At 35.7% G+C, this 15,128-nt stretch overlaps 1 protein-coding gene across 1 annotated transcript in view; it reads right to left on the minus strand.

Moving 5' to 3' along the window:
• LOC149770968 (acetylcholine receptor subunit alpha-like) overlaps nt 1-15,128 on the minus strand; it is a 224,464-nt gene that overhangs the window by 183,846 nt on the left and 25,490 nt on the right. The window contains exon 4 of the mRNA XM_089948926.1: nt 7,983-8,991. Within this exon, the coding sequence (XP_089805052.1) occupies nt 7,983-8,991 (1,009 nt within the window). The remainder of the gene's footprint in view (nt 1-7,982; nt 8,992-15,128) is intronic.

Genomic DNA, 15,128 nt, shown 5'->3' on the forward strand with positions numbered 1-15,128 from the left:
AGATGACAGAATTTTTATCAGGATGGAGTATAGGTAAAATCAAGATGACAGAATTTTTATCGGGATGGAGTATAGGTAAAATCAAGATGACAGAATTTTTATCAGGATGGAGTATAGGTAAAATCAAGATGACAGAATTTTTATCGGGATGGAGTATAGGTAAAATCAACATGATGTAATTTTTATTGGGATGGAGTATAGGTAAAATCAAGATGACAGAATTTTTATCAGGATGGAGTATAGGTAAAATCAAGGTGACAGAATTTTTATCAGGATGGAGTATAGGTAAAATCAACATGACAGAATTTTTATCGGGATGGAGTATAGGTAAAATCAACATTATGTAATTTTTATTGGGATGGAGTATAGGTAAAATCAAGATGACAGAATTTTTACAGTATGGAGTATAGGTAAATTCAACATGACAGAATTGTTATCAGGATGGAGTATAGGTAAAATCAACATGATGTAATTTTTATTGGGATGGAGTATAGGTAAAATCAAGATGACAGAATTTTTATCAGGATGGAGTATAGGTAAAATCAACATGACAGAATTTTTATCGGGATGGAGTATAGGTAAAATCAACATGATGTAATTTTTATTGGGATGGAGTATAGGTAAAATCAAGATGACAGAATTTTTATCAGGATGGAGTATAGGTAAAATCAACATGACAGAATTTTTATCAGGATGGAGTATAGGTAAAATCAACATGATGTCATATTTATCAGGATGGAGTATAGGTAAAATCAACATGATGTAATTTTTACAGTATGGAGTATAGGTAAATTCAACATGACAGAATTGTTATCAGGATGGAGTATAGGTAAAATCAACATGATGTCATTTTTATCAGGATGGAGTATAGGTAAAATCAACATGATGTAATTTTTATTGGGATGGAGTATAGGTAAAATCAAGATGACAGAATTTTTATCAGGATGGAGTATAGGTAAAATCAAGATGACAGAATTTTTATCGGGATGGAGTATAGGTAAAATCAAGATTACAGAATTTTTATCAGGATGGAGTATAGGTAAAATCAAGATGACAGAATTTTTATCAGGATGGAGTATAGGTAAAATCAACATGACAGAATTTTTATCGGGTTGGAGTATAGGTAAAATCAACATGATGTAATTTTTATTGGGATGGAGTATAGGTAAAATCAAGATGACAGAATTTTTATCAGGATCGAGTATAGGTAAAATCAACATGACAGAATTTTTATCGGGATGGAGTATAGGTAAAATCAACATGATGTAATTTTTATTGTGATGGAGTATAGGTAAAATCAAGATGACAAAATTTTTATCAGGATGGAGTATAGGTAAAATCAACATGACAGAATTTTTATCGGGATGGAGTATAGGTAAAATCAAGATGACAGAATTTTTATCAGGATGGAGTATAGGTAAAATCAAGATGACAGAATTTTTATCGGGATGGAGTATAGGTAAAATCAAGATGACAGAATTTTTATCAGGATGGAGTATAGGTAAAATCAAGATGACAGAATTTTTATCAGGATGGAGTATAGGTAAAATCAACATGACAGAATTTTTATCGGGATGGAGTATAGGTAAAATCAACATGATGTAATTTTTATTGGGATGGAGTATAGGTAAAATCAAGATGACAAAATTTTTATCAGGATGGAGTATAGGTAAAATCAACATGACAGAATTTTTATCAGGATGGAGTATAGGTAAAATCAAGATGACAGAATTTTTATCAGGATGGAGTATAGGTAAAATCAACATGATGTAATTTTTATTGGGATGGAGTATAGGTAAAATCAAGATGACAGAATTTTTATCAGGATGGAGTATAGGTAAAATCAACATGACAGAATTTTTATCGGGATGGAGTATAGGTAAAATCAAGATGACAGAATTTTTATCAGGATGGAGTATAGGTAAAATCAAGATGACAGAATTTTTATCAGGATGGAGTATAGGTAAAATCAACATGACAGACTTTTTATCGGGATGGAGTATAGGTAAAATCAACATGATGTAATTTTTATTGGGATGGAGTATAGGTAAAATCAAGATGACATAATTTTTATCAGGATGGAGTGTAGGTAAAATCAACATGACAGAATTTTTATTGGGATGGACTATAGGTGAAATCAACATGACATAATTTTTATCAGGATAGAGTAAAGGTAAAATCAACATGATGTCATTATTATCAGGATGTATAGGTAAAATCAGCATGACAAATTTTATCAGGATGGAGTATAGGTAAAATCAACATGATGCAATTTTTATCAGGATGTATAGGTAAAATCAACATGACATAATTTTTATCAGGATGGAGTATAGGTAAAATCAACATGATGTCATTTTTATCAGGATGGAGTATAGGTAAAATCAACATGATGTCATTTTTATCAGGATGGATTATAGGTAAAATCAACATGATGTAATTTTTATTGGGATGGAGTATAGGTAAAATCAACATGATGTAATTTTTATTGGGATGGAGTATAGGTAAAATCAACATGACAGAATTATTATCAGGATGGAGTATAGGTAAAATCAACATGACATAATTTGTATCGGGATGGAGTATAGGTAAAATCAATTTGATGTAATGTTTGGGAGATAGTTTACCTAGGATTTATTATTATGATACTACAAAAGCAGCCTTAGTTAAATCATCAGGGTTTTGTGAATGATATCAGGACCCCTTGGGCCGTGTTTGCAACAAATTTTGGAGAAAATAAAGATGAAAAGTTAACAAAAATAATGCTTGTGTTGCTCACTATAAAGTTAATGTACTTTCTGTTATTTTTTTGTAAATCCTTTTTAAAAAATAAAATGAAGTAAAAGCAATAAAAACATTGTAATAAAGAGGATAATGTCAGCATATGGTGACAGTGGTGTTTACAGAGAACCAAGAGCACCACCTAGGGAGCAGTTTGGTAGGTTGCTTTGGTTGCCCAGCCTGTTTTGGATTTTAGTGCATTGTAATGGATAGCCAAGACAGGGCCAGAAGAAATAAAGTTAAACACTGTAAATGTTGATGAAAGTCAAATTAATCAAGGAAAGAAAGCATGCCAATTTACACCTTTAAGGTAAATAACTTAATGAAATGTCATATCCCACCTAAACCATTGCAGAAACTATACATTGTAGTTAATGCTTAATTACTTGTACTGGTAGTATGTATTGTACATTATCTGTATTATTGTAATTGATATTAAGTAAAAAATATTCTTTATTAAATGCCTGTAGAACAAAGAATTACTTTTGTGTTAGTGTGTACAAACATTTCAAACTTTGAAATTAGCCACTAAAAATGTTCAGGAGAGCACATGCACAAAAACCTTGTATTCAGTCCATAGCAGAGACTCGTGTTACTAGTTGGAACATCTGTCTTCTATCAGGCTTAGAAAATAAACTTTCATTGTAATTTGCTACCATTGAGATCTATATTTGGAACTACTTTTGTTCACACAGCCCAATATGGCAGCAAGAGATGACAAAGTCAAAATTAGAACATTCTCTGCCTTTTCTAGCGCATCATGTGTGGTCCACTCCACCAGAAGCAAATCACCATACCCATCCAAGTTATTATTACTTCAACTACAGTTCTGGACTTAACAGAAATGGTCAAGCAATATTCTAATTGTAATGTTACAGATAAACAACCTCAATAAAATGACAATTGTGTGTTGACTTGTTAAACCCATGCAGGTTGTTAACTCAAGGAAACCTGTTTACACATGTTAACAGGACTGACCTTGGTGATTGTTTACAGGCACACCAAAGGTGCTTGTGGCCTTGTCTTTACATATGGCACCAATTGATAGACAAGTTGCAACACAAGTCACAGATAACATCAAAACCGTTCCTGCAAGTCAGTTGAAAACTCTTTGTTTAACCTATTTGAGATAGACTACATTGATTATTTGCTTTGGCACTGAAAGCGGAAATGTATATAGAAATAGTTACACTTCCATCGACAGCAAAAAGGCTTTCACCAGTCAGTAAATTTATCAATTATCAAGCCACTCAACAAAGTCTGTCTGACTAAATTATTGCTAATACAGCAGTGGTAGTGAACTACAGTTGCCTCACAAAAGATATTAGATGAAACCATAGTTTGTAAACAATGACTTGAATCACATCCAAACACGTGAACATCCTGACAATACGAGATTTTCCATTGGCACTGCCAATCATAATTTCAATGGTGGATCGAGCCCTGCACAGTTTCACTGTCACTCACATTTGGATTTTGTAGAGATTTTAGTAAGGTTATTTTTGGGGACATACACTTAATAGTGTTAAACTGTACAGGCAGTTTGGCTTGATAATGTAGTCACTCAATGCGGGTAAAGTTATGTTATCCAAAATTATACTTTCTATGCCGTCATAGAGTCCATTGAGACTTTCTATGCCATCATTGAGGCCATTGAGACTTTCTATGCCATCATTGAGTCCAATGAGACTTCCCACGCCATCATTGAGTCCACTGAGACTTTCTATGCCATCATTGAGTCCATTGAGACTTTCTATGCCATCATTGAGTCCATTGAGACTTTCTATGCCATCATTGAGACTTTCTATGCCATCATTGAGTCCAATGAGACTTCCCACGTCATCATTGAGTCCACTGAGGCTTTCTATGCCATCATTGAGTCCATTGAGACTTTCTATGCGATCATTGAGTCCTTTGAGACTATCTATGCCATCATTGGGACTTTCTATGCCGCCATTGAGTCCATCAGTGACCATAGCCACATGTTTAGCATCATTTATGATGTCTGGCAGAACATGTATAATTTCATTTGTCATGACGACCACTCTAAACAAATTGAAGTCTGAGGATAATTATCATGGCAAATAAGTACCCAGCAAGGTGTCTGTGTAACACAGCTCATGTTTACTGTATATCAAATGGTAGACCATCTGCACAAGCAGTTGGAAAATCCAATGAAATTTGTAAAACTAGCAGTGAATGAGGTCTCATTGAGGTTAAAAAGTCAACAAGACCCCACCAAAAATATTTTGCTGGGCTTTGACAACTATTAATTCACTCGTGTGTTTTACAACTATCGAGTTTCTTGTATCTATCATAACTATCGGTTCGCTTGTGTGTATCACAACTGTCAATTCGCTTGAGTATCATCAACTGTTGAAATACCTGGACCGAGAACAAAACATTGACACAGGCTAGCAGATTTGCCAGCATGACATCTGTACATTGATCCTAAATTATTACATTAACCTCAAGCATCTGGACCAATTAAACAGTTCTTTGTGGACATGTGTTTCAAAACCTGTGATCCTGAGTACAGACGTATTGCCATAACTCTCCCCGACAAGATTCTGTTTTTGCAGTGCTTGGGAGGCCAAAATGAGGGTTACTGACGTGCCTACAGAATATTTATAGAATTCCTATTTTATTATTTGTTACATTTATAAATAATAATATCCTGTCACAAAGTTAATGCCTGAATGTAGCCCAAATCAGCTGCTTATGAAAATAAAGAGCACAATACAAAATGATTGTGGGGTCTCAATGAAACTTTTTTTGGCAAAGTTAACTTGAATTATCCCTGTCTGGTTGACCAAATACTAGTTAATCAACTTAATCGGTGAAACGAAAGTACACCTCAATAATGTCAGAATTATCAAAATCAGAGATAGCACAAAACTGCAGAAAATATCCACTAAACACAGTCATTCGAGCATTAATGGTGGCTGCGGCTTATGCAGTTGCATTAGGGGCTGTTGGAACTGAATCTGGAATGGTTCTGACAAAGGAGGTTGGTGCACACGTTGTTTCTGGAAGAGCATATCACAGACGCATTAAAGAAGTACGGTCTTCTATTATCCAGGTATGGAAATCAAAGGTTCTCAAACAGAAGTGGTCTTTGGTGGTGGCCTAGCCATTGATGGTCACAGTGCATCAATTGACTAATTTTGATTAATTAACAATGACAAAGTCAATCAAACACTTCCGATATATCTTTATGCGGTATGAACACTTGCAAATGTGAAACTGTAATCGTTAACCTGGATTCAGCAACATGACTTGGGACTCACTGGAAGGCAAACATGGAGACACCCAAACATCTTTTATATTTTGACTGTATGGGCTTGCACTGCCACTTGAAGATAATGCTTGTTTTACTCGAGGTGATGGCGCCAGAGGACAAGTGCTGTTTTATTCAAAGCTGCCTTTACAAAAATGGCTGGATGACCACATATGCAGACATATTGTTGAAGCATTGCGTCCATTTGAGCATTTCCAACCCTGCAAACACTTTGTGAGGCATTTTACATTTAAGTATGCTTAGCAGTATACATTTTTGAAAGCTCAACCACCTGACGACATTGTGTCGATATGGTCTGACCAGGTTTGCCATGAAGGGGGATTTGAACAAGTTTACTCCCAATATGGTGTGGTTATCCCTCAGTCTCTCTCTCTCTCTCTCTCTCTCTCTCTCTCTCTCTCTCTCACACACACACACACACACACACACTGGAATATGAGTGTTCCATCCCTCATGACATCATGGATGTCCCGGATTTGGTTTCAAGGTGAGGCAGAGGAAATCTGCCATGGACCTACACTATTACCTCCTGCCTTTTCCAACACGAATATTGTGGTCAGTCACTCTACTCCAAGATGTTTAAGAAGGGATTAGGAGTAGGATATCTAGTTGGGTTATTCCTATTAGCTCCGTAAAAAGACAATGATGCCACTATCATCAAGAAGAACTGATGGCAACACAGTTTCTTCTCCTCCATTAGGGCCCCATGCTAATAACAGCTAATATCATATCAGGTGTTGATACATGAGGATGTTTGGATAAGACGGTGAAAGAATTTAACCATCTCCTCCTCCAAGACATGTGTGCAAGGCTTTCTGGCGCTAAGGACAATAATATTCTCCGATCTGGAGAGGGCCCCTATCTACTAGATCATCTGTTGCTCTTCTACTCTGCAAAAGTCTGGGAGCTTATGCATTAGTTTCCCAGGTCCAGGAGTCCCCTGGTTAGTACAAAAAGGTGACCCTTCCCCTTTAGACGCTGTCGCAGCAAGTCACTGTCTCCATCCATTGAATTTATTATCCGGCTTGGCTACTTTAGCCTACTCCAAGACTCTTGTATCTCCCAAGTGGGAATATTGGTTGGGGCCTGAGCTCGGCCTCCAAGTAAAATATTGATCTCGCCTCGCATACCAAACTCTTGCAAAGACATGGACGTAATGAGCTCTCCATGTCAATGACGCTCTCAGCAGAGCTGCATCACCTCTGCAGCGATACCATTTTGGATACCGGCAAGGTTCATTTTATGGGCTACAACACTAGAGCCATGGACACTCTTTGGAGTTCTCATCCCCATCCCACCCCCCACATCCCAAGTCCCTTCGATCAGGGTTCAGCGACATAATCGAAATTACTTGGCAGAAGAGACCAGGAGATTACCACAGAGGAGGGACCTGCTCTCGCAACACTGGGGACACTCCTACACATCTACCCGCAGTTCCGCCAAAGTGGATTTCTTCTGAAGGTTCTCTTGTTTGCAGACTATAGGGGTTCAATGATAGGGTTTGTAACTTTGAATGGTGAGGTTCAAATGTTCACAAGTGCGAAGGTTTATTAGTACGAAGGTTTTCAGTAACAATCGGTACATTCCTCTGAAGGGTCATTAGTCCAAAAATATTTGAAAAAAGGGTTCACAAAGTCCGAAGGTGTTTTTATCTGAAGCTATTTGAAGATCGAGTCATTGGTTCAAGCATTCACTATTTCGAACATATTTGTATTGGTCTCGACTAACGCACCTTCGGACCACTGAACCTCAAAATCATTGAACGCCCTTTTTTCGAACTGATGATCCTTCGAATAAATGAACCTTCGAGATAAGCAGATGACACTGCACACAGAGAGAGAGAGAGAGAGAGAGAGAGAGAGAGAGAGAGAGAGAGAGAGAGAGAGAGAGAGAGAAAGAGTACCAGCTTTTCCTTTTTATCTTTTTGCAGTTTATCAGCAATTATCCTCACATCTTTTATTGCCTTCATTAAGCCGTCTGGATATTTTGGCTGGGTCTCCTGATCTTCTAATAACTGTAGGGGCTGAATTTGTTGGTCCACGTTTTCATAAGTTGTTGAGCTTGTCAGATTCTCGTTGTTAGCCTTGCTTTTCGAACCTGCTTCTTTGAACTCGATATTATTGTCTTTTCCTATTGTGATTGCTAATTCGTGACGGATAGCCGGTCTCTCCATGCAAAGAATTCTTGGCAGAATCTCAGTGAATACGTTCCTGATCCATGTGGACATGTCATGCGTCGTTGGACTACGGAAGTGAACACTGAGTGTGTAAACTGTCAAAAATATTGACATAGTCACCACGATCATAGTGAATAAGAGAAACTTTCCTATTAGGGGTATCACAATTGAAGTCGGGGGATTGATGTCAGATAATAGCAGAAAAAACACAGTGAGAGCGAGCAAGATGGAAATGGACAAAGTTATCTTTTCCCCGCTATCTGATGGAAGGTAGAATACAAGAACTGTCATTGTTGATATAGCCACGCAAGGCATAATTAGGTTAATGGTGTAGAACAAAGTTCTCCTTCTTATAGTCACATTAAACATAATATATGGGTATGGGTCGTCTTGGCAGCACGGGTAGTACTTGTTCTTTCGCCAAGCCGTCACATTAATGATGTCCCACTCCATGTTTTGATGATAGTCTCTCAAGTCTATTCCATCAAGAATCACAATCCCTGCATCTTCGTTCACAGCTTCAATCTCTGAGGGACAAATGTGTTGGAGATCCACTTCATCCCCACCATACGTCCAGGATCCGAACTTCATGAAACATTCCTGCTGGTCGAAAGGAAAGAACTCGACATTAATTGGACAGTAGCTCTTGTAGATGGTGGGTGGCTCCCAAACAATCTTTCCATTGTGAGACACAGCTGCTTTCGTATTTAATGTGACGACAAATTCCCCATCAGCACTAATATGAAAAGAGAGACGGCAAAAGTTGAAAAAGTATATTACATTTGAAAATAAGGCAATACAATGCTATCTGGATTTATTTCTTAAAATAGTCACCGAATCAAGACTGCTGGGAAAAAAGTACTGTTATATATATTTAATTTATTTTGTGCATTTGATGTTTGTCCATGATTGAGAATAAAGTTTTGGTGCGTCCCTGCTCTTTGTTGATAATAAATCATAAATAGGTTGTTTACATGGTTTTAGTTCAAGACCCATACTTCATGACCTTAAGGGATTCTAGAAATGAATTTGTTTATAGTTTGGGGGTAATTTTCCATTACACTAATGGGTGTTTTTTCTTCATAAAAAGATATTGCGACATAGGTAAAATGGGGATGTATAGGTCATAGATCAAGTAGGGTTGTATATAAGGTTGTTTATATTCAAATTATTCAATCCTATCTTAACATCAGTCTTTGTGAAATCAATTTTAGTTGTGTTCATTTTGTTACGACTCTAAATCCTAAACAAAGCAACAGAAAAGAGAAAAACCAACAAGCTTTGTAAAATAAACAATTTAATCACCTTAATATAAACTGAACATGTAAAAACAATAACTTACTGTATTGCGAATTAAATCCCAAATAATCCTAGAATTTCTAGCACAAGTCCGAATGATTAAAGTTCTGAATAAACTTGTGTGGTATTCCAAAATAAATCAAATGCTGGAAGTGTTGATGCGCCTGTGACGGCCTGTGTCGTGGCGATGTGCCAAGTCTTTTGTTAGATCATAATAATCAGTCCACGAATATATCCTTGTTTGACTTTCACTATAAATCCAAGTCTATATGTCCAAGAATATTATTTTTGGGTGATTTATATTTCCAGAGAAGAATAATTTTAATTAAAAAAATTCACATAAATCGAAATATTGCACAACAATACCATTTCGTTCTGCTCAGATGTTATCGCAAGAATGACTAATTTTCCAGTAACCAAGATTTAATTTTAAAACAAATAATGCAAAAGACATAACACGAATACCCAGATGATGGTCAAAAGTTCATTGTTCCAGAACAATTAGTAGATATGTTATAATAAATCATGGGACAAACAACGCATACACATGATCTAGCTATGGGAAGAGATTCAAATGTCCTTTCCTCAGCTTAAGGTATTAGTCATAGTAGTTATCCAGTGCTGTTTACGAAACTATCACCGATCTTTGGACAAGGTCAGCTATTAGATAAAATTTTACATTAGCCGTAGCATATACTGAAATAAAAAAATTAATTAACAATGAGAATTTTAAAAGTATTTATTTAAATTATTGACTGGACTTAAAAGTGTTCATTGACCTTTGGACTAAATAACTTTTTGTGGATTATTATGAATTCATTCAAGGACATACTGTATTATATATTTATGATACATCGAGATTTTAGCACATCACCTAATCCAAGGCTTCTGGCACACCAGTTAATTCATGCTGGAATTCATTCAGAATACTATGCTTTAAGATATGTGATATATTAGGGTTATTTGGGAATTGATCCACAATACTGTAAGATAGTTTAAAATTTTCGCTTTGTGTTCTAGGCAATAATTATTTGTTGAATTTTATTAAATTTGTTGGATCGAATTTTTTATATATACTTAGTTTAAGGAGATAGAATCGTAACAGTAGATCAACTGGACAGTAATACGGCATGCAAACTTTGTAATGTGTCTGGTATCCTGGAGACCAAATTAATTTAAAACATATTTTAGTGAGCATCTAAAAAATAACCAGACAAAAAAAAACAAAAAAAAAAAAACGGAAGTTCCATATAGATGCTTGTTTTCCTTACAAAAGACAGTCAAGCAATTTCACCTTCTTGAGCGAGACATTACGCTCTTGCAAACGAAAATTATCTTTAAAATGGTTTCAGATTTAAGTTCTTGAAATGAGTGGGCCGTCATGTTTCTTTTCAGGGATATTTCAATCATGATCGGACAATTTTTGTCGTTCGGTAATCTGTGCAGATGAATTGCAGACTTGATACACGGGGAAAACTAATTGCTCTTGGAACAAATTAACACCAAAAATTGCAGAAACTCTTGTCGTGGTGTCATATCTCACAAGCAGCAGTTTTCCAAAATCACACTCTAATAAACTAGTCAGATACAGGTAAGATATATTGATTCTAATGGCTGTACCGCATGAGATTCGTCTGTATCATTGCCGCTATGAGAGCCAGATTGACCTGAGTATGGAGGGACATAAACGTAGACTGACACTCTTTTATTTACTTCTGCCTTTACTACCGTTACTCTTCTGTCTGTCCTACCGCTACCTTCATTCCTTCATCCTTGACCACGCACCACCCGCTATTTACCAGTCTTATAGTATTCCATAAAAAATAAACGAGGCACAGAACGCCCAAGTGCACAAGAGTAATAATGAAGGAGACTTCTTGTGAGTCGATCCAACTGGATTTTAAAATAAAAACAACAACAAACTGTATGCATCATAATTATTGGTATATTAGATCAATATCTTGGATAGGGCAGATAAATCTTTTCGTATAGTGTGATACACAATTATGCTCTTTTGCAAGTTGTTCATATTGGTCAGATTTGTTTATAGCTCTATGATGGTACATGCAAACTTACCGATATGGTAAATACAATCTTTGATATAGAATATGATTTATATATAAAGTGTGAATATATAATAATTTCAGTTAACAAACAACGATTGTGAGGGGTGGGGGTGCGGGGGGGGGGGGGCGAGTTGGCGTTTAAAATTCTTTACTATATAAACTACATCATATCACAACATGATGATAAGATGATTTGCATTTGCGTGCTGCGTGAGTACACATAAACATTAATTTAACACAATTGTTTGATGCGTAAGTACAAATAAACAACGATTTAACACAATTGTGTGATGCTTAAGTACAAATAAACAATCATTTAACACAATTGTGTATGCGTCAAAGTAAATATAAACAGTGATTTAACACAACTTTGTGATGCGTCAGGGTACACATAAAGAGCGATTTAGTACAATCGTGTGATGCGTCAGATTACACATAAACAGTGATTTAACAAATTTGTGTGATTCGTCAAAGTAAACATACAGGGATTTAACGCAAGTTGAAATCCTAAGATGATTTCGACTCGTGTGCTCTTTAACAATGAACAATATTTAGAAAAGCTTATCAGCGAAACATTAGACAGTGTTATCTGTAAAAGCTCAATTGGACTTAATGATCAGACCAACGATAGAGACAGAACCTAGAAATGTTTACAACAGAACAATGCCTCTAAATCTATTGAATAGAGGATACTATAAATCTATTGAATAGAGGATACTATAAATCTATTGAATAGAGGATACTATCACTAAACATTTATTTGATCTTTTACAAACCTAATTTGTACGAAAAAGAACCAAAAGATATTTCGCATGTTGACCATTTAATAAAGATATGTATAAACCCCTAGACGAAGCTCATATTACATATTTGCCAGAATAGGTTAAGAACAAAAAGCTTGTATTTATGTAAACATTGAGACAATACAAGTTTCATTTGTGCTGTAAATTAGTTTCAAATAGTAAAAAAAAATTCTCAGATACCATCTCAATACAATTTCAACAGGTATAATTCTTTTGTACCTATGTCTAGTAAACATAGAGGACAAATAGAGACATGAACAAATGTGACAATGCATTCAATATAGCCGTACATTTAAATGAAGTCTGGGTGACGGGAGGGACAACAAAAGTGAAATCCATAGAAACTGTATCAGATCATTTTGAGTAACTGAAATAGTCGAGGGCATGTTGACACATTGATCATTTTTCAGTGTGGTGTTACTAATGGCCGTAAAATCTGGAGGCTCTATCAGGCTGGAGTACAAAAAGGTTTCAATATTGCTGATCTGACATCCAGTATGGCCACCACAGTAATCATCTTAAAAATCTCATTACTGCTGGTTCTCTGGAGCAGAAAATCACAACATCATGGGCTTTTGTCTAGTTGGTCTTAAATTCAAACTTTGCCGATCTGATATCTGCGACACGTTCCACTGTTCCATTATTTAATTTCCTACAAATTTGGCTGAATTTTAAAAATCCATGAAGGTGTTATTGAAGAGAGCCTTTACATTCACAATTTCGTTCCCAGTGTCTCTCATGGTCTATCTAATCAGTATCGACATAGAGTTTGATTCCAAGGTCTAAAACCAGTGAAAACATTCAAAAACAGATCGAATGCCTTTCTGAAAAACGTCGAATTATGCAATCGATGAGTTTGCGCGAGTACACTTGCGTTGTCATGATCGTGCCTGTGGCATGCATTCCATCCTACATGATCTTGAATGGCATTGCGTAATCTTATTACCATGTAAAACATCATCACACGATAAACAGCTGCACATGTAATGACAACTAATGTAAACAGTTGTGGTTAATGGCAAACATACATCAACAACAGCAACCAGTACACGTTTTATTTATAATACAGTTTTCTTCAGTATGTTATATTTTCTAAGTGTCAGCTACCGTTTTGAAATTGAGATCGCTGGATGCTGTCAAACTTGCACTCATTGCAGACAGTGGTAATCCCATCGAATTCCATCGAATAAGCCGATACCATTTAATGTCCTGTAACCATCTTGAGGTTCTTTCTGCAGAAATTATTGATTGAATCAGTGTCACAGTGTAAACTGTAACATCTGATAATGTTTTGGAAAATTTAGTATACTGATAAATATTTCATACCACTTCATCATTTGTTCATCATTTACCTTTTACATGTTGTTCCAGTGACACTTTTACCAGTTATCTTATTATGTATTCTATTTTTTATAGCTATTTTCTATTCTTGTGTGTACTCCTCGGCTTCCGTAGAAGTAGAGTTATATATCTTTTTGTCTTCGATAATTCATTTGTATCCCCTGACTATACTATTGACATTAGTTTTCTCGGGCACCATTCTTGTCAATTTCTTCAATATCTAAATAAACAAGAAATGACTTAGGGAGGTGAAGATTAGGATAATTCTGTTGAAAATTCGTTGTATGAATATGATGATGTGCTAGATGTACAAGATCGAGTATAAGTTGATGATATTACTTGTCGTTTTTAGATTAATATATAGGACGTGGAGGCTTCAAGTGAAAGAGCTTATAATTTATGCCAAGGTCTTGAGCTGTACAAATATGGCGTAAATTAAGTCCTTCAAATGGGAGAATTGCACAATTAATTGAAATACACAGATGCAGAAAAAAACTCAGTTGTGAAAAAGAAACTAATAGTAAAACTGTTAAAATTTCTAGAAAAGGCGACATTAAGTCAATTCTAGCAATACGCTAAATGGCAGACCAGACTGGAAAGTTGTTGTTGGTATCGTTCGGTTGGACAAAACATGGTAATACGTACTGAGCCTTATTAACCAACAGCCGAACAAACGCAACCAGTAAAGGTACACGAGGAAATATAGATGCCAACAATATACTTTAATGAATTGCTTATTGACCAGGTAAGAGAAGCAGATACTATGATTAACAAATACCATAGAAAAATGTAAGGTTGTAAGCTTCCAAAGGCTTTTCAGCACAAAAGAGTTAAGATAATTAAGTGATTATGAAAAAGCTGCAGAGGTTGTCAATTCTAAAATAGAAATTAGCAATCTGATGTTGAAATATATGCAAAACAGATCGAAATGGTAAAAATTGACATCCGTGAATAATAAACCCTTTAAAAAAACTGTTTAGTTGGACCTGTTTGAAAATGACAGAAGTATCAAAGCATAATAAGGTTTACCAAAGAGAAAACATTGAAACGAATCAGATCAAACGTTCAAGAAATATATATCATTAGATTAAAGGCCGAACAACGGTTTAAAGAGAATGACGTAACAATATCTGTTCTAACCACTGTAACAGGACTATATCAGCTGTTGCTCTGTCTCTAACAGAGTTTGTAAAATGTTTTGTAGTTGGAGGGAGAACAAAAGATTGTAGTGACCAACCAGGAGGCAGAGATTAATTGTTGATGACAATATGGACAAGAGATTAATAACAATTGGTAGTTATAATCTTTACCCAGCATTGTTGGACGTGTGATAAACTGGCATATGTTTACAGCTAGATGGGATA

This window comes from Sinohyriopsis cumingii, unplaced genomic scaffold (genome assembly GCF_028554795.1).
Source record: "Sinohyriopsis cumingii isolate HCF-2022 unplaced genomic scaffold, ASM2855479v2 utg002171l, whole genome shotgun sequence".
NCBI lineage: Eukaryota > Metazoa > Mollusca > Bivalvia > Unionida > Unionidae > Sinohyriopsis > Sinohyriopsis cumingii.